At 40.0% G+C, this 27,275-nt stretch overlaps 2 protein-coding genes across 7 annotated transcripts in view; one reads left to right on the plus strand and one right to left on the minus strand.

Annotated features, from left to right (window-relative positions):
* Positions 1 to 4,595, minus strand: part of foxp2 (forkhead box P2) — a 102,840-nt gene extending 98,245 nt beyond the window's left edge. The window contains exons 1-2 of one of the 5 annotated variants that reach the window (XM_034863025.1): positions 4,198 to 4,587; positions 2,853 to 2,988 (exon numbers count right to left, since the gene is read on the minus strand). The gene's annotated coding sequence lies outside the window, so the exon portion shown is untranslated. Of the gene's footprint in view, positions 1 to 2,852; positions 2,989 to 4,197 lie in introns of all 5 variants that reach the window. The other 4 variants (XM_034863029.1, XM_034863024.1, XM_034863030.1 and 1 more) reach the window with 4 other exon arrangements.
* ppp1r3aa (protein phosphatase 1, regulatory subunit 3Aa) lies at positions 3,028 to 15,097 on the plus strand. Of its 2 annotated transcripts, XM_034863022.1 has the most exons (6): positions 3,028 to 3,237; positions 7,571 to 7,626; positions 8,829 to 9,708; positions 10,937 to 10,995; positions 11,111 to 11,202; positions 11,693 to 15,097. In XM_034863022.1, exons 3-6 carry the CDS (start codon positions 8,930 to 8,932, stop codon positions 14,936 to 14,938), a joined length of 4,176 nt encoding a protein of 1,391 aa, XP_034718913.1. In that variant the 5' UTR covers positions 3,028 to 3,237; positions 7,571 to 7,626; positions 8,829 to 8,929; the 3' UTR covers positions 14,939 to 15,097. The 2 variants fall into 2 exon arrangements, with proteins under 2 accessions (XP_034718913.1, XP_034718914.1); XM_034863023.1 differs by lacking the exon at positions 3,028 to 3,237 and having other exon boundaries at positions 7,091 to 7,626.
* The last annotated feature ends 12,178 nt before the right edge of the window (positions 15,098 to 27,275 follow it).

Genomic DNA, 27,275 nt, shown 5'->3' on the forward strand with positions numbered 1-27,275 from the left:
CCCCCCCCCCCCCCATGTTTTTTTCCCCTCTCACAAAATGTTTGAAATAAACAATTTCTCCTTCTTTCTCTCTGGGTAAAGAGGAAAGGTCCTTGGAGAGGCACAGATAATAACACACTAACTGTTAAGTATTGATGCATCATGGTCAGCAACATAAATAGTATATGGCTAAAGCTCAGTTATCTTAGCCATGCATACATTAAAAAAAACGAATCCATTTTTTTTCTCCAGATCATTACCCTCTGGTTGTCAGACATTTGTTAGGGTGGAATTGACCCAAAGACGTATAACGTTGTTTTTCCTCATTTTACCTGTATTGTAAAATGTGCAGCATACAGTATCTATATCCCACCCACCACTAACAAGAAAATGATGTTGTCATTACTAAAGGATGCCAGAGATGTCTTAATAAAAAGGCCTTTTGAACAATGGTTGAGTGAGCCACCACTGTTAGCCTACGGTGCTGTCTCACATGAGGTTGGACTGTTTACGAGTGACAGGCTGAAGGCTGAATGCATTCTCAGCAACAGTGACCTTGCCTTTTACCATAGGTGACCCTCTATCTTTAATTCAGGGCAAGACCCCAAAACCAACACATTTTTTTCACACCAGGACACTGTCCATCTGACCGTGACTTGAATAAGAGCTGCCATGCCTTCACACCTCACTGACCAGAAAGTAAACATGCAATTGTTAACTCAACAAGGAAAAACTGAGGGCAGTTTTAAAAAACAACTAGGAAAGGTCTGTGGCTATTGCTGGTGTACTGTGATTCAAATAAGTTTATTGGACAAACAGACTGACAAGTCAGTTAGTGTTGCAGGCCAAGCTTATGGCAGCTTGGAGTGTCAGCTCAACAGGAGACTTTTAAACTACAAGGTCACCGTCAAGACTACGGTGCCAAGAGGTGAGCTCCAAACCTTATGAAAAGGTATAAATTATCCTACATAGTTTTAAAGAAATATTGTGTAAGCAAACCAAAAGGTTGTTTTAGAACTTAACATACATGTCCTTTTCCACTTCAGAATCCAACACACTGCGAGGTTAGCCAAAAGCTACACTTTTTGTGGCTTTACAATCCTTGGGAGGGAGTATGATGACGCAAGATCTGATATTTGCAAAACAATCTTTGCGAGATATTTTGACACTTGATTGTTTTGGTCTAAGTAAATATGTAACCGCAGTCATTTTGAACTTGGCCAAGCAAACATGAGAGCCATAAAAGTAAACTCAAACAAATTCTACATGTGACTATGAACTGAGATGAAACAAATGGCTAGTCACGGACTCTTTCCTCAGATAGTTCCTATCTCACCCATGTGTGGGCAGCTTGCAATCTCTTTTCTAATCCTCATCCCCTGACCCCACCCTGCACAGCTTTCTCCGGCCAAAGAGTCACAACGTTTCTCCCTCACAACAGTGTTGAGTCAGGCTTAAGAAGTGACCCAGAGCGTAAAGACTCAAGATTCTTAGTAACTGTGGCACACAAAACATCATTACTGCGATGTGGATAATTACAGTGCAAAAGGGTGGCCTCTTAAGCATGTAATACACTCTTTTATCTTAAGAAGTCAATCTCTCCCAAGCTGACAGCTCGCAGTATATGATCCTGGTAAACAAATACTTTTGTGCTGCACCAAAGTGCCATTAAAGGCCAAAACTGTCAACACAAATTCCATTCTTACAGGAGAGGGGGGAGGGAACCAAAGTGGGAGGGAGGGGGAGAAGGAGAGGGGGAAAAAAAAGGACTTGATCACTTCTGGTTGCTTTAACTTGCATGGAGGTTGTCATGGAAACATTTCTATGAAGTTAACCAGGATAAAACCTGAGCTTTTGCCATTTAATTGCCTTTGAGCTGAGTAACAGGACCAAGTTAGCTATATGCGAAAGCACACTGTGTACATGGATGAGCTCAGTGAGATGGTTAGAAAAATGAAGCTGGTGCACCACTCCCATTACATTTTTCTTACCCATTTCCCCCCCCAAATTCAGCAACACCTCAAGGGTTGAGCGAGCAGTCTGTTTCATTACAGAGGTGTTGGGGGATGGGTGCATTTCAAAAGCTAATCTTAAAGTGTTTCATTGCCTAAGAAGTACTCTGACTCAAAATGGTATGGATGTGATCTGTGCAGAAAATCCACCTTCTGGACAGTGAATGTGATTCTAAATCTGCCAGTTTGCATGTTGCCTGTTTTGGCCGTTTGAGCAGATTCTGCATGCACAGTAAATGCACTCAAAGTTTGCACAGGACTTTCCAAATTCAAAAACAAAATTGCAATGCATTTTCTACGTCAGCTCAGCGGGAAGCAACAATTTCCATATCTGAGATAAAAACCATGCATCAACCACTGTTCATTGAGCTGAAAGCTGAATCTTAATATTGATAAATGATTGAAACGTATGACAGGGTATACACATTAATCCTGTGGAGGACATTCATTTTCCTATTACCATAATGTAGAGCACGACCACCCGATGATAAATGCAGCAATCAAAAAATGGACGCAGAGTGGGGAGAGTCGGGGTAATAAGTGCACTGCTCCCAACAACGGTCAGTGTTGGAGGGAGACTAATGGAAAGTCTCTCTCCATCTCTCCCACTGCCTTGGGAGGAAAAAAAAATACATCCTGTTTTACAAAATCAAGTGGCCTTACTTAATGCACACACCACCCTGACAACAAGTAAACAAGAGAGTAGGGCCTAATTTAAACTTGCTTTAAGAAATGATTACACGGGCACTTCAACAAAGGGGTTGATTGTGCTCCGTCAATGACATTTTCACAAGGGGCATTTATTGCCGCCTGGCCTTTGAAGAGTGAGAGCTGCTGAGTGAGGGGGGAACTGGCCCACACCTGCATAACTGAGGAGGGAACACCTGTGCACCCTGCGGCTTGAACAAGGTGGGTCGATCCAGCTAATCCAGGGGTGAAAGCTGATCAGAGGACAGGCCCGAAGAGTTCAGCAGCTCCCACTACCTCGTTAGTCTCTCTTTACCAAAAAAAAAAAAAAAAAGTTACATGTATTGATTTTTGGGCCACAGTGATTTGCTCTGACAACAGTGGCAAGACACAGACAGTGAAATAGAGGAACTCAGCAGAAACTTTTATGAGCTTTTACGGTTTTGCTTAATTAGAATTTTTAGGTCAGTCATCATGAATTGTGATATGCTACCAGCATCCCTGTTTGTTTTTCTGGACAAAAAAAAAATGGAATATAAAAATGGAGCAAGCAAGCACGGTAAGGTGTTGACTGCTGATTATCAGAGATGTTGATCATGCAGATAAAGCATTGATAATTTATAAACAACTACAGCCTGTGCTCTGACTCTAACTGCATTTCATTTTCAGGATTTAAGCTAAAGAAACTGTGACCATGCTATTTTAAAAACCTTGAGGACTGATTAAAAAATCTATATGCAACCCTGATGTCACACATGGCATTACCATGGCTACAACACCAAAGGTATTTTAATAACTGCAATAATCCTTGCCTATTTGATAAATAAGAAAAGATGTCATATAGATTTAATACGCGATATATACAAGTTGTATTTAACATCATGTGTTCACGGTTTACATACGTGTGTAGTAATTACTGCAATTTAGCAATAACCAATACATTACAGCATACACTATATAGACAGTAAAATGTTTTTTTAATAACATTTAATGGAGATGTAGTCTGTCATTAGACGTTGTTAAAGACGCTTTTAGATCAAATCAAACTAACAGGGCAGTTATTACTAATTTTAGCGAATTCAGCACAGTTCTGAACAGATTACCTTTTAAAATACGTCTTCAGATATGTCATTTATGACTTGGTGAGAAATAAAAATCGTTCATGGGCTACAATTTGCAAGCCCTATTTATGCATTGAATTAGACTAAAAGGTTAAAACAAAATGCAGATAGGAAACAAAAGTCAGCGTTCAGCTTTTAGAGCAGGCAGAGCTTGGACAGTGCTGTCTGAAGGTCCAACATGAAAAAGCCTTTAATAGGTGAAATATGTTAACAGCTGCTCGCTAATTAAAAAGCACGACAAAAGTCCACGCGCAGCGAGTAAATAATATTGTCGCAAGTCAAGTTGCAAAGCGCACAGATAACCCAGAACAAACTTGTGGCCGGCGGTCCACTTCCTAATTCAAAAAAAGTCAAAGAGTGCGGGGAGAAATAGGCGAACCACAAGAAGACAAACTTACCACAAAAAAATGGCAGGTATATTCTCCTCGCGGTAAAGTCAAAGGGACACACCAGGTGAGAAGTCGTCGTCCTCTATGTTTGCAGAGATCTTCACACGTGACTGTACAAGTTCACCATAACGCAGAGAAAATGAACAACAAGCTGCAGAGTAAATAAAAAGCTCAATATTCCTCCGCTGGGCACCGCTGTCGGAGACACACACACACACTCTCTCCTGCTGTCTCCCGTCAACGCCGCTGTTATTACTAATGCAACAGAGGGGAAAGCAGTACACTGAGTCCTGTTTGAATGACGCGCAATGCGAGGAAGACGCGGCTTGTTTTTTTTTCGTTACGATTCAAACACACATCAAGCTAGTATCGCAGCAAGCAAGTATATTTGGGACTAGAAACCCCCCCAGGGGAGGCACTTGCTTGTGCGCGGAGGTGTGTTGTTATTTTTGGGCGTACTGCGACCCCGTGTGACGTCAGGGCCACCTGCTAAGTAAACAAAAAGTAATTTTAAAAGTTGGTGTCTCCTTTCTCTAACGTTTCACGGTGTGGTTACCTATTTCTCCAAGCGGCTGCTTTTTATCAGAGGGTTGGGAGTAGTGTGTTAGGAAGCTTCTAGAAGGATAGGCTCATTGTTGTCGGGGACCGGTAGCCTTCCAGTAACGGGACGGTCCTTACCATGAGATAAGTTTTCTGTATCTGAGATCACCAAAAAAGTTGCTTTAATGCACAGACATCCGCAAGTGGGGACTACATTAAGAAATAAATCATGATATCAGTACATAAATATAACCGTAGTGTTGCTGCAATTTTTTAAACAATAACTTTCACTTTTTCTGTGTCGCTATGGTTTCTCCATGGCGACCACACAGTAGGCTAACCACCATTAAACAACATGGTTTTCTTTTCTAAACTTTAACTTTTTTTCATATAGGAAGTCTTGTGTTTTCCGGGTCGTATCTGTTTAGTAAACTACGTCGCTCAAAAATGCAATTAAGACTATTATAATTCTGCACAATAGAAATATGTAACCATTGTTGATACTGAATCCCGACGAAGTACATGGATGGAAAATGAAGATGTGAGATTGTGTAAATCAGGAAACAGCACTGACAGTCAAGTCCGGATTTAAAATGTACATTCAGCCTCATTAATGGGATTTTTTTAGTTACACATTTTACACCAGACTTCATTTTTAAATACATTTTTGATTCACCTTGTTAGTTCAATCAATTTTCAAAAAGACTTAATGATCGTCTGAAAGTGATACAGGTAAACGATGGATAATCAATAACTGTAATAACGGTACATATCTTACAAATTGGTGTTAATACATGCAATTAGGCCTTGGTATTTTATTGTAAACACAAGTTTAGACTAACTATACCTCATTCTAAATGTTATCTAATAAAAACAATGCTAAATAATTATTTTATTAGCCTACAAAATTAATAGGTAGGCTATTTGAATTAAGGAATTGTCTTATCCTTTCTTGTCATACCTTCACAAGGTAATAGTAGATCCGAAGCCAGTCAGTAGTAGTTAAAAGGCTTTGCTTGATTCTGTCTCGTCTTTCTTTTATTTTATTTTTTTTTTTCCAAACCGCTGAGACGTTCACGGTCAAGAAATGAATGACCACATTATCATCAACTGAAAAAAAAGAAAGGGTTGGTGGGCAACCTTTTAAAAATGTTATACGCGAGAAGTGTATCTTGTCTTATTGTCTCTACTGTCAACATTTTAAATGCTATATTTCATGTTATTTATATTATGACTGACTTTTTGTTAGAAATAGGATTTGTGCATGGATAAGAAGCTTTTTTTTTTTTTAATGAAAAAACAGCATGCTGCGTGTGTTTAATTCAGTGTGCAAGTGTGAATTTAAATTGCGTCAATTAAGCGGAGTTTTTTTTATTTTTATGAATAAAACATAAAATACTCGACATCAGCTTATTAGTTATTATTATCCATATTAATATAATAGGGTAATCCTTAAACTATGTTCCCACATTGGTGTGCAGGTACGGAATATGAGGCACAGTTGCTATACAATACATCCAAATTATCCTATAATTGGCCTAGATTAAAAATGAAAAAAAAGTCAGTGAAATTCTTATGAAATAACAAAAACAAGTAGGATATTGTTCTAGTTGAAAGATCGCCACAGGCATATCGAATTACAATACCTAAAGTGTAATAAGTTGGTCAATTGGATATTTGTGTTTGTTTGTGTTACAGATCCTAATTGCCTTTGAAATAAAATCCATCAAATGAAAAGTAGGAGGAAATAGCATCTGGGAAGTGATGAGGATGGGAAGGGAAAACAAGAATCATGGAATTGTGGTGGTATGCTGCCACCTATTGGTCAATTCTAATAACAGTCTGTCCAGGTTAACACAAGATACAACGGACTGTAAATAACACAGGACAACTTTTATTTTTCCCCTTCAATTTAGATATAATGTTTTGTTCTCCAACACTATCTGCACAACTCATTATCACAAAAGAAGTGCAAACTGAAAAATGCAAGATCATTTGTCTGAGATGTATTTTACTCTGATCACACAGTGCCATCTGCTGTACATTACACACACAAGTCCTGTTGATAAATGCAAAGGGTTGACAGAATAACAGGTACAAACACATTTTTGTTATTACTATTAAATACTTGATTATGCTTTTAGATCATTTTTTGATGAGCAGTTTGTTGTGCAAATTCCTCCTGATAGTTTGACCGCTTCCTTTCTACAGTAAATGTGAACACTTAAAGATAGAATAACTAATGCACATGTTGGATTCATTGTTACATTTTTACAGTGTACACTTGATGTTGGCAGTATTTCAAATTCTTGAATTTAACAAATATATAGCATTTTTAACACTCATTCATACATCTATGCCATAACAAATGTTGCAAATGAGAATTTCTGATACTATTTACAGACCTAAACTGCAGTTAAAAGTGAACCTCTTTGGCTTCAAAACATAGAACAAAGGGTCCTTTGAGGACAAAAACCCACTCACCTACCTGTGAAGGATTGTATTACCAGCAGTAAAGTCTATTTACAAGATAAACTGGATTTTGGGGTATGGTTACACTGCATATCTAGGATTAGTTGGAGTTCCTATCCAAGACAGTGGCACACACAAACTCCATTCACTACAAAGAACAGAATAATCTTCAGTCTTCTGTTCTAAGATGCAGTGAACCTGCTTCCAATGGCAATGATACGAGAGGATCTGTAGATAACTCAACTCAGATGTCAATACTCTCCTAACTCAAAGTCCTTTCAAGTACAGTATCAGCAATAGTAATAATTTAAGACGTTATTGATCTCAACAGGGACATTATTATTATTATTATTATTATTCTGTGTTGCAGTGTGTACATGGACGTCAGAGGTCACCATCAGCTCCGGAGCATTTTCCCTACAACAGGTAGGGGGACATTGTCCTGGGGAGTGGGGACACTTTACTTGCTAACACCAGTTGAAGTCTATTCAACTTGCTGCACAACATAATGTAAATTCTCCAAAACAGTGTGATTAATAGTTTACAATATAAAAATCAATAACTGAATTGTTTCTTAGGTAAACATAGTCAATATTTGATAGCAGCTCTCATGTGTGTAGCTGATTATATGTGACAAATTAGAGCATTTTAATGTGCAGTCACTCATTAAGTATTTTTGAGGTAAATGCTAGTGTTTGCATGCTAACATGATCACAATAAAAATGGTGACATGCGGATGTTTACCATGTTCACCATCTTAGTTTAGCATTTTAGCAGGCTAACATTGACCACTTACTAGCATTCAACTCAAAGTACAGCTGAAGATGATGGACATGTCATTAGTTATACAGGTATTTGGTCAAATACCGAAAATTTGAAGTAATTGCAACTCTGACCTGATGATGGTGCTAGATGAAAAGTTAAGGGATTACCAAAGTTACGACAATTCATTCAGACTTCAACAAAAAGGTACAAATTTAATGTCAATGCAATCAATAGTTGTTGAGATATTTCAGTAGGGAGCACAGTGTAGAAGCAACTGCATTTTATTCAAGCCAATGAATATCGTCATCAAGTGGTAATTCAGTTTCCATTTCAGCAACTCCTGTGAGAAGCATCTCCATCTGGTATAAAACCTCCGGCAGCTGTGTATTTACATGCACAAATTTGATCTCACGGTAATAAAAATGATTTACTGTTATTCTAGTAATGGCAGTCTCTGTTCTCACCTGGCCACAATAACCAGAAGACACTGTATCATACAAACCATTGCACTCCGATCAAAATTCCCATCTCAGCCAAATCACCATTGTGTTTTGTATAATGCCACAAGGATACTAAAGTTTAATACAGATGGTAGTTTGGATATTGGAATAATTCCACATTTTAAGGAGCAAAATATAGCTACTAAATATAGACTGTTTGTATACTAGATTTACTTTAATATTATAAAAACTATATTTCCCATTATTTATTTTAACTGGCAAACATATTGTGTGAGGATAACTGGCCTGGCCTGGTGTAGTTATACGTGTCCTATTAATAGGCCTGGCTCAGACTCACAATGTTCAGCTGTAACCAAACTCCATCTGTCAAGTCACGTCCTCTCCCTGCTCTCCCTTCTACAGTTTCACTGTAGCAAGGCTAGGGGCACTCTGGTCTGTGCCACCCTTCAAGCCAGACAAACAGCAGGACGGGCAGACAGCTGCCTTTCAGACCACTGCACATAATGGAGGGTCTGAACATCCAGCCTTTGGAAGAAGACAGGGTTGTTACGGAGGAGGAAAGTGAAAACAATAGGGAGCAGGAAGAGGGAGAAATGGAGGCCTCATCTCCCGTGGGTTCCACCACAGACGAGGAAACAGAGGAGGACTCCGAACCCGAGCCCCCACAGGTCATTCGGAGGAAGGTGTCATTTGCTGATGCATTTGGCCTCAACCTTGTGTCGGTTAAGGAGTTTGACAGTGCTGAAGTAACAGAGGTAGAAGCCAGCCAGTCCCCTGAGAATGAGGCAACACATCCCTTGGAGGAGTACTACATGTCCTGTCTGTTTATTGTCCCATCATCCCCAGAGGAGCTGGAACAGAGGCTACAAGCACAGATGGTTGAGCTTGAAAGCATCGAGCTCCTCCCAGGAACAACCACACTCCGTGGCATAATCAGGGTTGTCAACCTCTGCTTCACTAAGTCTGTATACGTCCGGATGAGCCTGGATCGCTGGACAAGCTACTTTGAACTGTTGGCGGAATACGTGCCTGGATCCAGTGATAGGAAAACAGACAGGTTTACTTTTAAGTATACTCTGGTACCACCCTCTGAGAGTGAGGAGATCAGAGTAGAAGTCTGTCTACGTTATGAATGTTCAGTCGGCACCTTTTGGGCTAATAACAAGGACATGAATTATGTGCTGTTCTGCTACCAGAAAGGACATGTAAAGCAGCATGGGCCTGTAGTGCAAGAGGAGAGTAACAGCTACAGGAACAAGAGGAGCTGTCTCAAAGCTTACCGGTGAGAGAACCTAATGCTGAATCTTTTTTTAAACGTGCCACTGCCAAAGGAAGTCACATCAAACTCAAAAGATGGCATTCTATAATCCATATTCACATAAAATGGAGGGTTATTTCGGATCCATCAGTGCAAACTTTTCTTAAGTAAAGCTATTTACAAGTTCTTGCTGCGACTGCCTGGCATAAATCAACCAGAAACAAAAAAAAAGGTCTCAAATAACTAATTTGCCGTGGTAGGGATTTTGACACAGTGTAGGTGTCTATTTAAACTGTGCTGCTCCTCTCATTAGTCTACTGTGTGTTTACAGTAAGCCGTTATGTAACTTTTCAGTAATGGATGTTTGGACTGCAGAACACATATTGCCCATTTAAGGTCAGGTGTCTGTCCAGGTTTCCATGACGTCTCACCATGGCACAGGAAGCCAGATACGCTGACTTTATCCTCTTTGACTCCAATTCACATATTGCTTCTATTTTCTGCTTCGGGAACAAACACTAGTTGTGTATTGATAGATATTCTGGACTGACTTGCCACGGTATAGAAGATATTTAGATGTGATAATCCAGCAGACAAACACATTACAAAATTAAAAACATTAAAATTGTCTCAGTTTCAAATGCTGCTGGCACAGATATGTAATGTCTACATGGAACATACAATCACAGGTATTTTGTGTACACCTCCCACTGTGTTTCACAATCGAAGCAGGTACAGAACAGGTGAGATGAAGAAAACCAACAGAATGACAAGGTAATTAGGATGTCTGATGAAGTACCCAGACTAAGTGAAAGCTCTTACCCCCTCTTAATGTATTTATTGATTTATTGATTTATTGTTGTTCATTTATTTGAGCGCCTCTTTATTGCTTTTCACTAAACATGAGACATAAAAATTAGATACTGCAGCTAAAGGGAAACTAGACAAATTAAAGACTGAGCCTTGAGACATTATGAGACAAGGTGGTTAGTGCAAAGAGGGTGTCAATGCTGGTGGCTCTTTTAATTTGAAAAGATGGAATGGTTTGACCATCCCACATATCACTACTCTGTTCAGAGTGAACAGAATTCAAATAATTGTAGAAACAAATTCTGCGTTTTGGAATGAAGCCACTAACATACAGCAGAATATAAAAAGCTAAAAGAGAAACACTGAAACAGAATGTGATTTAATAGCTGTAAAACATATGTGAGCTTATGTAATGTTATTCTTACTTCATTTTGAACCACAGGAGGGCAAGAGCGGAGGAAAAGACCATTGAGACCAGTGACATATCACCAGCTGCTGCAGGTGTGTACACTTAATGTCTTTATGTAAATCTGCATGTATACATACACATAATGAAGGGTGTGTATACGCAAGTGTGCAAGCTAATTTTGACCCTTTTGTTTGTCCTTTTTTGCAGAAGCTGAGGCCACACATAAAGCAGAGGAGGCTAGAAGAAAGGACAACACAGCTACACAATCACTACTATACCACGAAGAACACAAACCCTTGGTGAGGTTAATTTATCATCTTTTGGAGGAACAGACTCTTCTTGAAGTCTGGGGGAAAAAGATGAAACACCAATACCACCCAGAACCAACACTTGCAACAAAACAACTCACAATCAATGTTGGTCTCTAACTGCAGATACAAACCGTAAATACAGTGAGAAAGTATGTGTGTTGTTTCTGCAAAGATACGATGCCTGAGCCAACAATTCATGTCAAAATGCGCAGTGTTCACTGGCAGTAAAGTTGTAGATGTAAACAAAAATACCCTTATGTGCTGAGGATTCGGCAGTGTTACAGTATATTGCATCATCACAGTAATGTTAAATATCAAAGATTATTAAATGAATTGGCTATTACATTCATTTTTGTCAACAAGCCAGTATTTGGATGTAGCTGATGATCGTAAATACTGACAACACTGGCAGCCTCTGGTTGTAGTTCAAGTAGTTCAAGCATTAACACTTGGCTTGATCTTTGGCCTTTTTTGACAGGTGGATAGCATAAAAAGCAGACAGAGAGCAGAACGTTTGGCACGTGTGAAGGACTTCTTCTCCAAAAGGAGGCAGCAAGTTCCAAAGGCGTGTTCCCATGACTCAGCCAATGGCCAGAAAGTTTCTCAGCCGTTGCCAACTACGTGGGGTGACTCTGCCAGCTTTCTCCATAAATGCCAAAAGAAACAATCCATCGAGAGTCCACAGGTGCTCACCTACCACCAGATTCCCCTGCTTACACTGGACTGGAACAATGACAAAGCCCATCAGTGGGGGGCTGCTGACATGCATGACGTCTGGCCTGTAAGAGCTGAAAAGACCTTGTCAAAAGCGTCAGAGGAAAATATAGAAGATGCACCTTCTGTCAACGATATGTGGGAGACCTTTCGTAATGGTACAGATAATACCACCGATAAAGAATCCTCGGTGCGTGATGCATGGCAGGCATTTCTTAATGGGCCGAGCTGTACGGACCATTCTGGTGTTCCAGAGTCAGAGTGGCTGCAGACAGCAGCGTCTGTGTCTCCCTCAAATGATAAAGAGCCCAATGCCCAATATGCAGCAAGCAGTGAAGAGTATGAAATGCAGGTGGGCACGGATACACCCACCACCTTACATGCACACGCCTCAGCTGTATGTCAGATGCTGTCAGACACTTGCAAAATATCATTGGCTAATGTAGCCTTGAACTCGGAAAACCACCAGCCAGCACAGGCGAGTGTCAGCAGCCCAAGAAATGACACAGCGACACAAGATGCATCCCAAAGGTCACAATCAACATCTGTAACAGACACTCCGCAGGAATTTTGCCTCAAGGGGGCAACGGCTGTGTCCGAGGGCTCTGTTGACAGTTCAACTGAGTTTCACAAGCATGTGATCTGGGAGCAGGAAAGTCAAGGAACAATAGGAATAGCAGAAGGAATAGGAAGAGATGAGACATTCATGCCACACACAGCTGACTTAGTAACAAGCTCAGGGGAGTCACAGACAACAGATATGACAGCAATGCCAGAGTCTCAGAATGCCACCGCTGTTGATAGCATCTCAGAGGGAGCAAGACTGGATGAGGGTCTTTCTTCTAGCAGGAAAGGGGAGGCTACAGGAACCGCACACAGTGTGACGGATGACACGCTGGCATTTAGGGGGACAATCAGAAAGGGAAAAAAGGATGTGGAGAGGTTTGTCTTTTCCACATCCAGACAAGGGATGGAGGAAGGGATCATGAATGAATGTACGGAAAACAAAGTATCTACAGATGAGGAGATTTCAAGGCCACACAAAACAGAACAGTGTGAAATCTCCCAGTGGTGTGCAGATGAAAAGAAACATGAAGAATTCAGGCTGAAGCAAAACCGTGAAAATCCATTACAGGAGGATGAGAGCGATGAAAATGAAATAAGATTTGCACAGACAAATGCAGATGAATCTAATTTAAGCCAAATGTCTGAGGAAAATGTCGAGCAAAGCCAAATAATTTCAAGTGAATTCAAATTGGATGAATCAGAGAGTGAAGATGTTGCATCAAATAACAAAAACTTGGAAGTATTCAAAAAGACAGAGGCGGAAAGTTCCTATGGTACAATTAGCAACAATGAAACAAAGAGACTAATTGGTGCAAAAGTGGGACCTGTTCAGGTATTAAAGAAAGAACATAATGACAAAGCTTTACAACGCAATTCATCATGGCAGAGGAGAAACACAGCAATAATTTCCGAAGTACCTTATAAACAGTCAAGGCCAATCCAAGCAGGAGAAGAAGTGTGCATTCAGAAAGAGGAGGATGACTCAACACTGACACAAATACAGGAAAATGTACTGAACCCTAAAATAGGTGAACATGTATTAGTGTCAAATATGACTGAGGAAGGTAAAATCTTGAGTTGGGATAGAATAATTGAGGAGCAACAGGAAATAAACCCAGCAGCACAGATACAACACAACGTGGAATCAAGGGAAATGAAAAAGTTCTTCCAAGTTGGCCAAAATACATGCAGGCCTTTTCCAATAGATAAATGCAACCCAAACCCCATGGAGGCGGTAGAAATGAGATGGAGTCATTCAAGGGATGATATGAAGGGTCAGAAAGAGGACGTAGGCCATGAAATAAGCCCAGACGTAGTTATTGAGAAGAAGAACTTTGTTGAGAAAGACATTTCAACAGAACTTCAACACCAGCCGGTGACATTAGAAAGAACAGAGGAAGGTATGAGTCAGAGAGACAAAGATGAGATGGTGAGTATTGGAGAGCTGAAAATAAAAGTGCTGGGGGAGTTGATGGGTAATGTGGAGAACCCTCAGGGGAAGAGGAGGAACGCACCAGCTGAATTGAAAGGACGAGAGTTGTCAGCAGAAGTTGAGTGCTCTCCACATAGAATTGAATATAAAAAAATGTCAAAGGGAACAAAAGACCCTATTACAGCAGAAAATACTGCAGCACTTGAAGTGATAGAGTCGGGATTGAAGGAGATGTTCATAGAAAGATTTGGAGAAGATTTGGTCAGGGGAATTTGGGAAGAGGTGTTCGGTCAGAAAGAACAGGCCTCTAATAGAGACAGAGATATTGTTGATGGAATGGAGGGCAAGCTGGCAGATGTACCTGATATTACACAAGATTGCCTTCCTCTTTCTGAGAAAGATTTCAATGATGCTTTTGATTCCGATGTATTTTCCATGATAGAACTACCAACAGATCAAAACCTAAGTCTCGGTCAAGGCCTAGAGCAAACCGTAGCCACTAGGAGCAAGGAATACTCCCCAAAGGAGAGTCAGTCACTCACCACAGCAGAAGAAGCTCACTTCCTCTCAGAATCACAGACAGATTTAAATTCAAGTGTTCACCTCGGTCAAGATCTCACCCCCATTTTAGCTGCTCAGTCATTGACTGAATCAGCCCAAAGCTCTCCAAAGGATCAGGAAGACTTCACTCAAATAAAAGAAAGATCAGTCACTCTTCAGGAGACAGGTAGACAAATAGAAGACTACGTAGTCGCCCATAGGGAGAGTTTAAGTGGATCAGCCCACCCATCTCACAAACATCTGAGTTTGTACTCTGACAAATTAAAAGAGTCTGATAGTGTTGTGTGTTGGAGTGTGTTATACATCCTCAGTCACATCACCAGACTTCTAATCTGTATCCTTCTAGTTGCTGGGTTCTTCTTCACTGTTTTCCTTTATGATTTCCCAGCATTCTTTGCGCTTTACATATTTTCAATGTGCTGGTGGTTTTATAAGTGGAAGAGACATTGAGTGACAACAAACAAGGAGATGGTGGGATAGGCCAAAAGTGCTGTGTGTAGTATTTTAAAACATCACTGTTAAATGACTTGTAATGCCTTCAGTATCTTTCTACTGTTTATTCAGACTGGTGAGACCATTGTGGGGATGATTGGAGGCTAAAAGAACAGGTGCGATAAAAAAATGCTACACATATCACTCGTAGCGTGTGTTTGGCTCTTTTGTTTTTATATTTAGTTGTTTCTAACTCTAAGTAAGTTTAATGCAGTGGTTCCAAACTTCTTTTTGCTTGTGACCCCTTCAAACAAATCAGTGTCTAACTGTGACCCCTGGTCATTTGTTGCAAGTCTACTGGTTATTAACCAGTTCAACCAAAGAGTGTTTTCATTAATTAATTTTGATGTAGTAGAAATGTGCTTTTCTTGTGGCCCCTTGTGGTGGTCCTTAACCCAGAATTGGGAACCACTGAATTAGAATATCAGAAGGGGGTTTGGTTTTTGTGAATCAAATCAACAAACAAAACTATCTTTTCAAATAAACGGGAAATTGATCTGAGCAATTCAACATTTAAATTTAAATAAAAGTACTAGATTTTTATGGGAAAGCACCTGTTTCTGAATGTGTGGATTGAGTGTAAACAATGTGTGTGTGTACACTACCGGTCAAATCTTTGGGGTCACTCAGAAATTTCCATTGCACTCCATTATAGACAGAATACCAGCTGAGATCAGTTACATTGCTTTTTAATCAAGGCAGCAGTTTTCAGATTACATTATGTGAATTGCAAATTGCAAACGGGTTCTCCAATGTTTTCTCAGTTTTTTAAAATGATGTCAAATTGGTAAACAGAATGTGCCTTTGGAACATTGAGTGAATGGTTGATGATAATGGGCAATGTAGACATTGCATTAAAGTTTAGCCACCCACTCAGATCAGCTGGTATTCTGTCTATAATGGAGTGGAATGGAAATTTGTAAGTGACCCCAACATTTTTTTTTTTTGAAATAATATTTTAGGGGGCTTTTCCCTTTATTAGTGACAGTGGATGGACAGGAAAGGAGGGAGAGAGATGGGGATGACACGCAGCGAAGGACTGCAGGTTGGATTCAAACCCCGGCCGCTGCAGGACTCAGCCTACATGGGGCAAACACTCTTATTGGGTGAGCCAGTTACCCAAACTTTTGAACAGTAGTGTACATTTGCAGTGCTTACGGGCCCAATGCCTCTTTACAATGCACCAAGAGTAAACAGTGTGTTTGTGTTTGATGCTTGTAGACGGATGTCTTTAACAGTGTGGCATTGGAGATTTGAAACGTTTTTCTTTACCTGCTTTTCTTCAATAAAAGAAACACTATTTTTGTCAAAAAAATTATGTTGTACTTTAGATTCAATATTTTAAATGTTAATAACTTTTTGCCACACTCAAGAAAAAAGTGTTACCAGCAGAAAAGGTTAGGAAACAATTTGTACATTTTGTACAATTTGTAGTGTATTTCATGATCTTTAACAGGAAATAACTGGATTCAGATCAAAATGTTCATTGATGATTACTGAGAAAGTAACTAGATCTATTTGCACACATCATTTACCCGTATTAACACATTTTTTTTATCATCATACATCATAACTTTTATTTAATACACAGAATCGTTTTTAGTCCTTTCACGAGATTCTGTTGTTGATTCTGTTGGTCTATTTTCATACAAGGTCAAATTCAATTTGTTGCCTACTTACTTATAGTGTATTTGACACGCATGCAAACAGTATATAATGCATTTTAATGTTTAGCTTTTGCTTTTAACACCTTATCATTTTGCTCCTTTTTAGAGCACTTGAAAAATGCCCCCAAGGTTATTATCACCCTTTAAAAATAACCTTCTCCATAAGTCTATAAACTTGTTCTGTATCCAACAGTATGCATTAATTACAAACAATCCGTGTTGTCAAAACAAAACAACATACACTGAACTCCTACGTGTTAAGTCATTGTGAAGTTTACTGGATACAATTTTAGCGCTTCTTTTTGTTAGCAATAATTAGCCTGTGCCTATTTTATCTCCTATAGGTACAGTGAAGAAAATAAGTATTTGAACACCCTGCTTTTTTGCAAGTTCTCCCACTTAGAAATCATGGAGGGGTCTAAAATTGTCATCGTAGGTGCAGAGAAAATAATCTAAAAAACAAAAAATCACAATATATGATTTTTTAACTATTTATTTGTATGATACAGCTTCAAATAAGTTATTTGAACACCTGTCTATCAGCTACAATTGTGACCCTCAAAGACCTGTTAGTCTGCCTTCAAAATGTCCACCTCCACTGCATTTATTATCCTAAATTAGATGCACCTGTTTGAGGTAGCTGCATAAAGACACCTGTCCACCCCTACAATCAGTAAGAATCCAACTACTAACATGGCCAAGACCAAATAGCTGTCCAAAGACACTAGAGACAAAATTGTACACCTCCACAAGGCTGGAAAGGGCTACGGGGAAATTGTCCAGCAGCTTGGTGAAAAAAGGTCCACTGTTGGACCAATCATTAGAAAATGGAAGAAGCTAAACATGACTGTCAATCTCCCTCGGACTGGGGCTCCATGAAAGATCTCATCTTGTGGGGTCTCAATGATCCTAAAAACGGGAAGAAATCAGCCCAGAACTACACGGGAGGAGCTGGTCAATGACCTGAAAAGAGCTGGGACCACCGTTTCCAAGGTTACTGTTGATAATACAGTAAGTTGTGCATGGCACGGAAGGTTCCCCTGCTTAAACCAGCACATATCAAGGCCCGTCGTAAGTTTGCCAATGACCATTTGGATGATCCAGAGGAGTCATAGGAGAAAGTCATGTGGTCAGATGAGACCAAAATAGAACTTTTTGGTCATAATTCCACTAACCGTGTTTGGAAGAAAGAAGAATGATGAGTACATCCCAAGAACACCATCCCTACAGTGAAGCATGGGGGTGGTAGCATCATGCTTTGGGAGGGTTGCACTGTGTTTGGGAGGGTGCGCTGTGTAAAGGAGAGGATGACCCGGGCCATGTATTGCAAGATATTAGGGAACAACCTCCTTCCCCCAGTTAGAGCATTGAATGGCTGGGTCTTCCATCATGACAATGACCCGAAGCACACAGCCAGGATAACTAAGGAGTGGCTCTGGAAGAAGTATATCAAGGTTCTGGCGTGGCCCAGCCAGTCCCCAGACCTAAACCAAATAGAGAATCTTGGAGGGAGCTCAAACTCCGGGTTTCTCAGCGACAGCCCAGAAACCTGACTGATCTAGATAAGACCTGTGTGGAGGAGTGGGCTAAAATCCCTTCTGCAGTGTGTGCAAACCTGGTGAAAAACTACAAGAAACGTTTGACCTCTGTAATTGCATACAAAGGTTACTGTACCAAATATTAACATTGATTTTCTCAGGTGTTCAAATACTTATTCGCAGCTGTATCATACAAATTAATAGTTAAAAAACCATACATTGGGATTTCTGGATTTTTTTTTAGATTGTGTCTGTCACAGTGGGCATGCACCAAGATGACAAATTCAGACCCCTCCACAACTTCTAAGTGGGAGAACTTGCAAAATAGCAGGGTGTTCAAATACTTATTTTCCTCACTGTATATGTTACCTATGCTCTCCGTCTCTGCTGATTGGGAATGATTGAGATTTCTCTTGACACAGCTACCAGAAGACCTAAAACTTTCAGACAGGTTGCTCATGTCACATCTACATCATCAAGCTCAGTCATCACCAGAAAAGTGCTTCTAATATCCTTCGCTGGTCTCCGTTGCGTGGCTTTGTCCATAAACGTTACTGTCTATGGAAATTTCTCCAGATGCATGTCTTTTTGCTGATGATTTCCTTGAGATTTCTTCGTGTTGGAATTTTAAACTCTGGTGGATCGACGAGGACTATGGTTAACTGATCCTCAGATCTCTGCAGAATAAATCTGTCCAATCTGAGTTTTTGGTTGCGTGACTAATAAACCTTTGAACGTACACGTTCCACCAAAACAAGGTCCTTCCAGAGGCTATTTTGCAAAGATTCCGTGCTTTGTCCAAGACGATTGTGACTGGTTTAAACTAATGTCAATAAACCAGAGCATGTTTTTCTCCCATCCCGGAATGCTGTGTGGACTAGCCAGACCCTCCTCCACAGTGCTGTGTAGGAAGGTCTGGCAATGCGAGACTAGTGTCACCTAGATTCCGGCAATGTGAAGTTGCATCCTTTCTTGCTTCACAACAAGGTGGAGTGGAGACAAGGTACTCAATAGTGTTTTGAGACGTCACTGGTGAAATGAACGCTCTGGTCAGAATGCATTTACAGTCACATGTACTGTAGTGTGAATGGAAAAGGTCATACAATCCTTGTTGGCAATTGTTCACAGACTGTGTATTAACCACCATATACTCTTTCAGTAAGATAGGTCACTGACTTTGACATGACACTCTTCGCAGACCTGAGGAACAATCAGCAGTTCTTTGTTCTTGGATTTGGGAGATTGCTATAAAAGGTAATTTAGTCATTTCAAGGAACTTGCAGCATTAGGAAAAAGGTCAGAATTATGGCGATCTTTGAAGGATATAATCATAGGATGTTTCAGCAGAATTACATGGTGATTATTAGATAAATCAACTCTTTGAACCTGAGCAGTCTGCCTTTAAAGTGAAAACCAGACTCCCATCTTTGCCTCTGTCTCTAAGGAGTCATTCATGGTTTTAATTTTTAGTACCTGCACACAGGAGTTGGAATTAAGCAAAATTCACATAGCAAATTGTCTATTTCATCTCTGCTTATGTTTTTCATGTACTAAAAGCACTACATACCAAGTCTAATAATTGAATGTGATCAAATTCAGGCTTTTGGCATTGTATGTCCAATTTTCTGCTTTTACCACATGCCTTTCTAAATGGATACAGGCCATTTGGGAAACTTTCACTTTGACGTAGCATGTTGTCCATTTGGTAACACCTAAATGACCAAATGATTAGCAAGTGCTAATGCATGCATTATTTACACACTGCAAACTTTTTTTTGTGATGTAATGGAAAATTATTGCAGTTTAAACAGGTATTATCAAAACATGTTTTAAGGGACACAAGGCCTTTCAATTATGATAACTGATATTAACTTGATGATGTCTGATGATAATTCAGATGTGTTGCTAACTCTACACACTCACAATGTAGTATATAACATGACTGTTCATTGTAAAGCCAGGAATTTGAAGTTAATTATATTTTACTGATGAGTTAGAGGAAAGGTTAATAAACATTTTTTATTTTGACCGTAACTAAGTACATTTTGAAATAGACTTTCCTACATCTGCAAGAACGTGGAGTGGGTGGTAATAGTTCTGTATGTATGCATATGTGTCCATGGGTGTTTTGATAAAGTGTCAGTCAGGTGAGTGTACTTACTCATGCGTCCAGCAAGCAGTTGATGGATGGCAATATGCAAAATGGCAGCCACGTCCAACCCTAAAGAAGGATAAAAATGCACAAAACATGATTATATGGTACTGAAAAAAAGAAAAAATATTTTTTTTTAGCAAATTTGGGCTATTCAGAAATTGAACAAACAATATATTGCACTTCACAAATAATGCCAACTTAATAGTTTCAACTCTCATCCTGATGCTACATTCTTTACAGATGATTCTGCTCTGGTGAGGCTGCTGTGTCACTTTACATAGTATCTGCTAATCCACCACAAGCAGAGAAGTCTCCCTGTGTGACACTGTGTGCGATAGTCAGAAGTCACTTGATCCTGTCTGGGGTATGTTGACCTTTTGTAAGCTGGCTCCAATCCCATGCTGACAATTTTAGCAAACTGCCAAAAAGCCAGTGTTGGCACAGCAGAAGGCTACTCTTGACAGGGCGCTGCTCTGAGGAGGCACAGTACAAACCTGGCACAGTTAATGTAGTGTGTGCAGACAAAAAGTAGCACTGACAGAGAGAAAGTAAGAATCAAGGACAGAATATTGATGAGCTGAGGTTAGCCTAAGGTGCAAGGATACTAGTTATATTGAATACATTTGCATGCCGGCATGTATGAACAGAAGGATTATGAAGGAATCATTGCGGCACGAGGGCAGTGAGGTGTTCAGTACCTGTAAGGTACCTTTATTATCCACAAATCATGCAAGTACGATGTATCTTCTTTATCTGCCTTTTTACCTGTTTAGCATTATAAATATATGTATACTTTATTTATAGTTATGTATACTTGCGGATATAGAGTGTGTCTACATAAATGCGGACCATTTACCAAAAAGATATTTTTTTAAAGGCAGGATTACTTATGTCTCTTGTGGCACTTCATTCAGGGAAAGTTGTTCCATTCACTTTAAGAAATATGAACTGTCTCCCCACAAGGAATAGCCTGGAAATCCAGACCCAAATCCGAAAGATTAAGGGTCTGGCATCAAGTAATGAAAGTCGCCCATCTCGAGAGACAACACCAAGCGTGCATTTGAAAATCTCACTGCCCGCAATTGGATAACACTACGACCAATCACAGCAACACACAGGGTGACGTATCCAGAGCTCCATACGCTTAGCTACCAGCGGAGCTAACTGGTAGATTAAACTGTCGTCATCTGCTTAGCTCACCTCTGGCCCGCCTATACCAGATACACCAATGTGATTGGTGCAGCTCGGCTACAAGGGTATAGTTAATGAGCAGCATTACTTGATGCCAGAGTAACTCCCTGAGCAAATTCAAATTGTGCTCTCGCAAGAACTTTGGATTTCCAGGTTACACAAGGACAGTTTTTTAGATACATTTTAGGAAGGTGCTAACAACCACAACTTGATTTGATTTCAATAATTTTTTAATTGATACATTTTTTTAGCAGGAAAAAAAAAGCCTGCGATGTATTCAACCCTGGTTCAAGTGAGGCTGCTGGGGTTCCCTGAGGTGGCAGAGGGAGATATGTTAATTGACTCTTTGGATCACACCCTGAACCTTGTGATAGAAGTCTTTACTAAAACGAGAGCCTATCATCATATGTCCATGTGTCACGCTTTATTCTCGAATTACACTGTAATGCAGTGTGTGTACAGGATTGTGTGTTGGCATGACATGGCTCTGTGTACGTGCACCAGGACAGAGAGGCAAACTATAATAAGGATCGGGCTATCATGTGAGAGATATTCTCAGGAGTGCATTCCTGAATTAGTATTCTGCACAAGCTGCCTCTGGTCCAACATCAGTCATCAAAAGCTTCTAGAGATTAAAGTGTTTACAGTTTTTTCCGACAGTTGTCTTGTAATAGTTTGGGGAATTTCTTTACACAGCAAAGAGGAAACAAGGAAAAAAGGGTGCAGGATGGATTTAAAGGTATTCCAAAAAAGTCTTTATGCTCCATTTAAAGAGAACACCACTACTACTGTTAAGGCTACCTATGATAATAAAAAAATATATCTTGTCATTACACTTTTACACACTTTGAATACACTAGGTGCACAACAACATCTTAAAGTGTATATATATACAGTACACACACAATACATATGGATTATAGGTGCAATGCTACATTTCTTCCAGCAGATGACAATGCAGCTTCACTTTTCATGAATCCACTACACGCTCAAAAAAAACAAAAAAAAACATGGCTGATGGATTTGCTTGAAACCAAAATAATACAGGAATTGTGTAATCACCTTAAGCAAACATTTGACACCATCTGCATAGTCCTAACTTAAAGTTGCAGATTTGCAATATAAGTAGTCTGACCTAGAAAGCAACAAACTATCTATCTATTACAATCTATTTTTTTGCCCTTTGGCAAAATGACTGTGCAGTGAAGTGCAGTGGCGGGGACAAGAGGGTGCATGAGGACATGTGATGTGAGTGGATGAGAGCGCAAAATGAGGCAGGGCCGTGTTATGCAGCCTGAGGGGAACAGAGGCACTCTGCTGACAGATTGGAGACCAGACAGACTGCATCGTCCGCACTCTCCCCGGTCTGGGGAACCACTTTTTATTCATCCATCTCTCCATTCCACCTTCTTTGCAGCCCCCCTGTCGGCGCCCTGTGCTCTACTCCCTCAACCTTGCCAGATTCATCTCCTCTAGACCTCCCCCCGCCCCCTGCCATCTTAGCCTCTCTCTCTCACCAGCCTCTCTCTCTCACCAGACCTACATGCCTGCCCTTATCCCTTGCATTTTTTCTGTCTACCCTTAGCAACTCAAAATTCCCAGATGTCCGCTGGCTCTTGCATCACTGAGACAGCCAGGCTTTCTGCTGTTGTCACTTGGCATTTGAAAAACTGTGCGTGCGTGGGACACCGTCACCTCCCATTCAACACTAATTGCAGTATACTGACTGCTGGAGGATTCATCTGAGAATAAAGCAGTAGAGTGGTACCATAAGGCTCAAGCTGTTTCTTAGTTAGTTATCATATTAAAGATAGGTACAACTGATTAATGGGGGACACATACTATCAATCATTACAGCCACACTTCTTCAGTTCATTTCCCAAACTGTTTATTTAAAAATGTTGTACATTTATTTACTGTTGTAACAAGTTGCCTATTTGAACCCATGCAGTTTGTCTCTTATCCAAAAATGTCTTTTTTGCATTTATAACACATATATTTCACTACACACACACACACACACACACACACACACACACACACACACACACACACACACACACACACACACACACACACACACACACACACACACACACACACACACACACACACACACACACACACACACCCCTTCCTTTGCATGAGAAGAGGGAGCTGTTTGTCATCTTCAATGCTTTTGCCGGAGTTTGTTTCATCACGATAAAGTGTGGGAAAAGAATGAGGTGGGAGCAGGTGAGGCAGATATTTCGCTCATGAGGAATGCTGTATAAATGTAACATGAGCTTCATTCAGATTTAGTCACGGCTCCAAACAGGTAATAGTGAGAAGAGAGTGAGATTGTATAAGTGAGAACCTGTTGGTACCCAGCAGCACCAAATGAATCAATGAGAAAGGGAATCATATCATACGAAAACTTATTATGTAACACTTTGGACACAAAGGGCATTACACTAAGGGAGAGAAAGTGTGACAAAGGGGTGAGTGAGAGCTCTGTACAGTATGTCCTCCACATGGTTCTGGATAGCTGCAGTGGATGACAAATACTATGCGCTAAATGTTTAATTTTTCTTCATTGGGCCTGAATAATCTCACCCCATTTTGCTTGGAAAAGGCCACAAGGGCAAGGTGAAATGGCTTGTGAAGATGGACTTCCTCTTTATTTTTGCCATAAAAAGTGAACCATGGTGAGCTGTTTTCATCTCAGCTAACTAATGCAAGGAGACATGCCATTCCTGAGAAGATTTCCCTTCGGTGGTCCTCTCTGAACCTAAGAAAACCCCAGTTGCCAGGCAGTTATTTGATCTCTGCAAGCATCACAGCCACTAGCTGTTGTTTGTTAATATTTTCTAAGCCAGAAACCCACCTTAACTTCATTTTCTCAAAAGCAAACAATATTAAAACACAGTCAGTAGCATAAAAAGCAATCCTTCCCATTCATATAGCTTGCAGATTATTCAGGTATAGATTCTTCCAAAACTCCCTATTTCTTCTTGCCTGTATTAATAAGAAGGTGCATCTTACTTCATTTTGATATTTTAGCCAGCCACATTCAAAAGACAACATATTGTAGTTTACTGTAAATATTGTGATTCACCTACTTGTGTATGTTTAGGATGGCAACAAAGGAAGTCTGTGTATGAATCCTCCAGTGTGGTTTACAGTCGTGCCCTCTCCTTTTAAAACTATGATTCTCTCTAGTTTATTATTGACAGTTTTAATGCAAACACAACTAAATGGGTTTAATGCCTGATTAGTAAAAGATGTACATTTCAATGACTGAATAAAACCTGAATAATGAATATTCAGTTATTATTGGCCTTTTTTTAACTGCAGACATTGACCTGTTGTTGGAAAAGCATATCATCAGGAAAAAGAATCATTTTTGTATTTTACCATCTCAATAAGCAGAAGATTTGTGTTGATCAATGAAATCAGGTGCTTGTTTTTAGGGTAGCCCTGTGTCTGGACTGGAACCAACCACTTAAACTAGTCTTTCCACTCGAAGCCTTCGCTCTTGAAAACTGCAAACGTATGGTTTGAAAGTACTACCAATAAAGTATAAATCCTACCTTTAAGCGGAGCAGCTGTCCTGTCAGGCTCTTGGATGTGGGCACTTTAGGCCCAACAGAAAGTTTTTCTCTGTCAGTTAACATTTGCACTTGACAAATGTTAAATGGAAAAAGTCATAATACAATTCAAACTTCTTTCCCTCATGCCAGAAAAACACATAGTATGAGCTTCAGGGGCCAGCTAACTCAAGGCAGTAAACAGACTCATGAGCCTAGCAACACAGAGGCTACCAACAACCCAGCATGCAAAACTCTCTGCTCCATCTTCTTCTTCTTCTTCTTCTTCTTCTTCTTCTTCTTCTTCGAGTTAAAATGGTGGTTTGTAGATGCAACACCGCCAACCCACTGGACTGGAGTGTGGAGCAGTGGATTTGGCAGGAAATAACACAAATCAAAACAAATAACAGCTGCATTTCTTTATTATTCCTGTTACTCTTAATTCATTTATTTAATTAATTAGACGATTATGTACTCTCCATTATGTCTTTCCAAACAGATTCCCCAATGTAAAATTGTGTTTCGGTTTTTGAATCAATTAGTCCTAAAATGAATTTTCTTCTTTCTTTATGGTACCTGTAGCAATCTATCAGTACATGTTTGACAGTGTCCTGTTTATATAGTATGTGCACAGTCCAGTAGGGTGCTTGCTTTTTCTATGGACATTCTATGTTTGTCACACGGTTAATGACCATCTCTTCCCTTGGGCTTCCGTTCCGTATTCCACCAGCATTCACATGTTTTTGAATGCTGTAAAGATGTCTTTCTGTGTCATTTAACTCCCAGTAATTGTGCTAGATTTTGCGCATATAGTCTTTTATGATATTTTTAGCCTCTGCTTCTATGTTGTTTTAATGATTGTTCAGTCAATACGTTACATTGCATCTACCAAAGAAACAACTTAGAAATAATTTCACTGAATTATCTCATCTCTATTAGTTCTTGATGTTGAAAATGTGAGACTAATGTAATGGACACAGGACTAACATAGATGGTATCATTATTTGTATGTCAAAATTGTTTAAATAGGCTATCTTGAGTTAGGAGAAATGTTCCGGCACACACAAAGCTCTCTCTGATCTACTTTATGCTCTTCGGTTAGTCCAGTCCCAGCTTCCACAGTCCCCAGTTTTAAACCAAAACATTATAAATGACCTGAAGTGTTTTACAGCTGGAAGAAAGTAAACTATGCCAAAGCAGCTTCTATAGCCATGCATCTCCCAAAAAAGTCCTGTGTCCCTTTTTTACTGACCCAACTGCCAAAACAACCCTTGTGCCAATGTTTGTCCCCTCAGCTACGTTGAGTTCATGTAGCTCAGTGTAGTCACTGTTTGGCTGAACTTAGGCTTTCTGCTCCACGTTTGCTAGCACCTAAGTTCAGAAACTTTAGACTAAGTGAAAATTTAAAAGCAACTGTGCAACTGAACCTTATCGGAGCCCCGCAACTGAAATGCAAAACCAGCACATCCCAAGGGAGCATCCTGCTGTTGTGTCGGAACAATGGACGCAATGGAAAAGTGACCTTTTAATGTCTGAGCAAAAAATGTCAATTTCTTAAAAAGCTGCAATGCAAATTAATACAAAGCTTAACTAACATTTAGATTCTGTTCAGGAATCCGTCCAGTTACATGAAGGATAAAGACATCTTTATCCTGACATGTGAGTAAAGGTCACAAAGGGTTAAGTAAAGCTTTAGCAATGACCAGTGTGTGACAGTCAGAAGACAAGCAGTCGGCCTCTCTGAAAGCCCTCAGTAAATCTGTCTGCATGCCATTTAGAGCATTGACCTGACCTAAATGTCAGAGCAACATTTGACAGAACCATATAACTCACTTCCACTCTCCCTCTCTATCTCTCCCTCTCTGGATCCTTCCTTATTCCATCTGTGATGCTGGTCGTACTAAAGGGTTAAATCACTCAGACAAAGCTTACGCTGTCTTTTCATTTTGAAGGCCCTCAGGCTTCCGTACGAGTAAATAGTAAAATGGGAATTGCATGGGCAAGGACCTGCAAAGCTATTGACATTCACTTGTATGTTTCTGAACCTTCTGAGAATATTTGATAGCATACATTGTGCCCAAGACACACATTTCTGACACCACTGATAACTCGGTTCAGATTCACTAAAAATGAAACCAAACAATGCATTGTGGAGATTTTCTTCCCGTTTGTTGT

This window comes from Etheostoma cragini, chromosome 23 (genome assembly GCF_013103735.1).
Source record: "Etheostoma cragini isolate CJK2018 chromosome 23, CSU_Ecrag_1.0, whole genome shotgun sequence".
NCBI lineage: Eukaryota > Metazoa > Chordata > Actinopteri > Perciformes > Percidae > Etheostoma > Etheostoma cragini.

What these genes read in the sequence shown, in the direction of transcription:
- ppp1r3aa (XM_034863022.1), top strand. Translation starts at nt 8,930, where the DNA reads ATGGAGGGTCTGAACATCCAGCCTTTGGAAGAAGACAGGGTTGTTACG. An exon ending in AGCTGTCTCAAAGCTTACCG is followed by an intron (nt 9,709 to 10,936) that starts GTGAGAGAACCT and finishes TTTGAACCACAG; the next exon opens with GAGGGCAAGAGCGGAGGAAA. An exon ending in CATATCACCAGCTGCTGCAG is followed by an intron (nt 10,996 to 11,110) that starts GTGTGTACACTT and finishes CCTTTTTTGCAG; the next exon opens with AAGCTGAGGCCACACATAAA.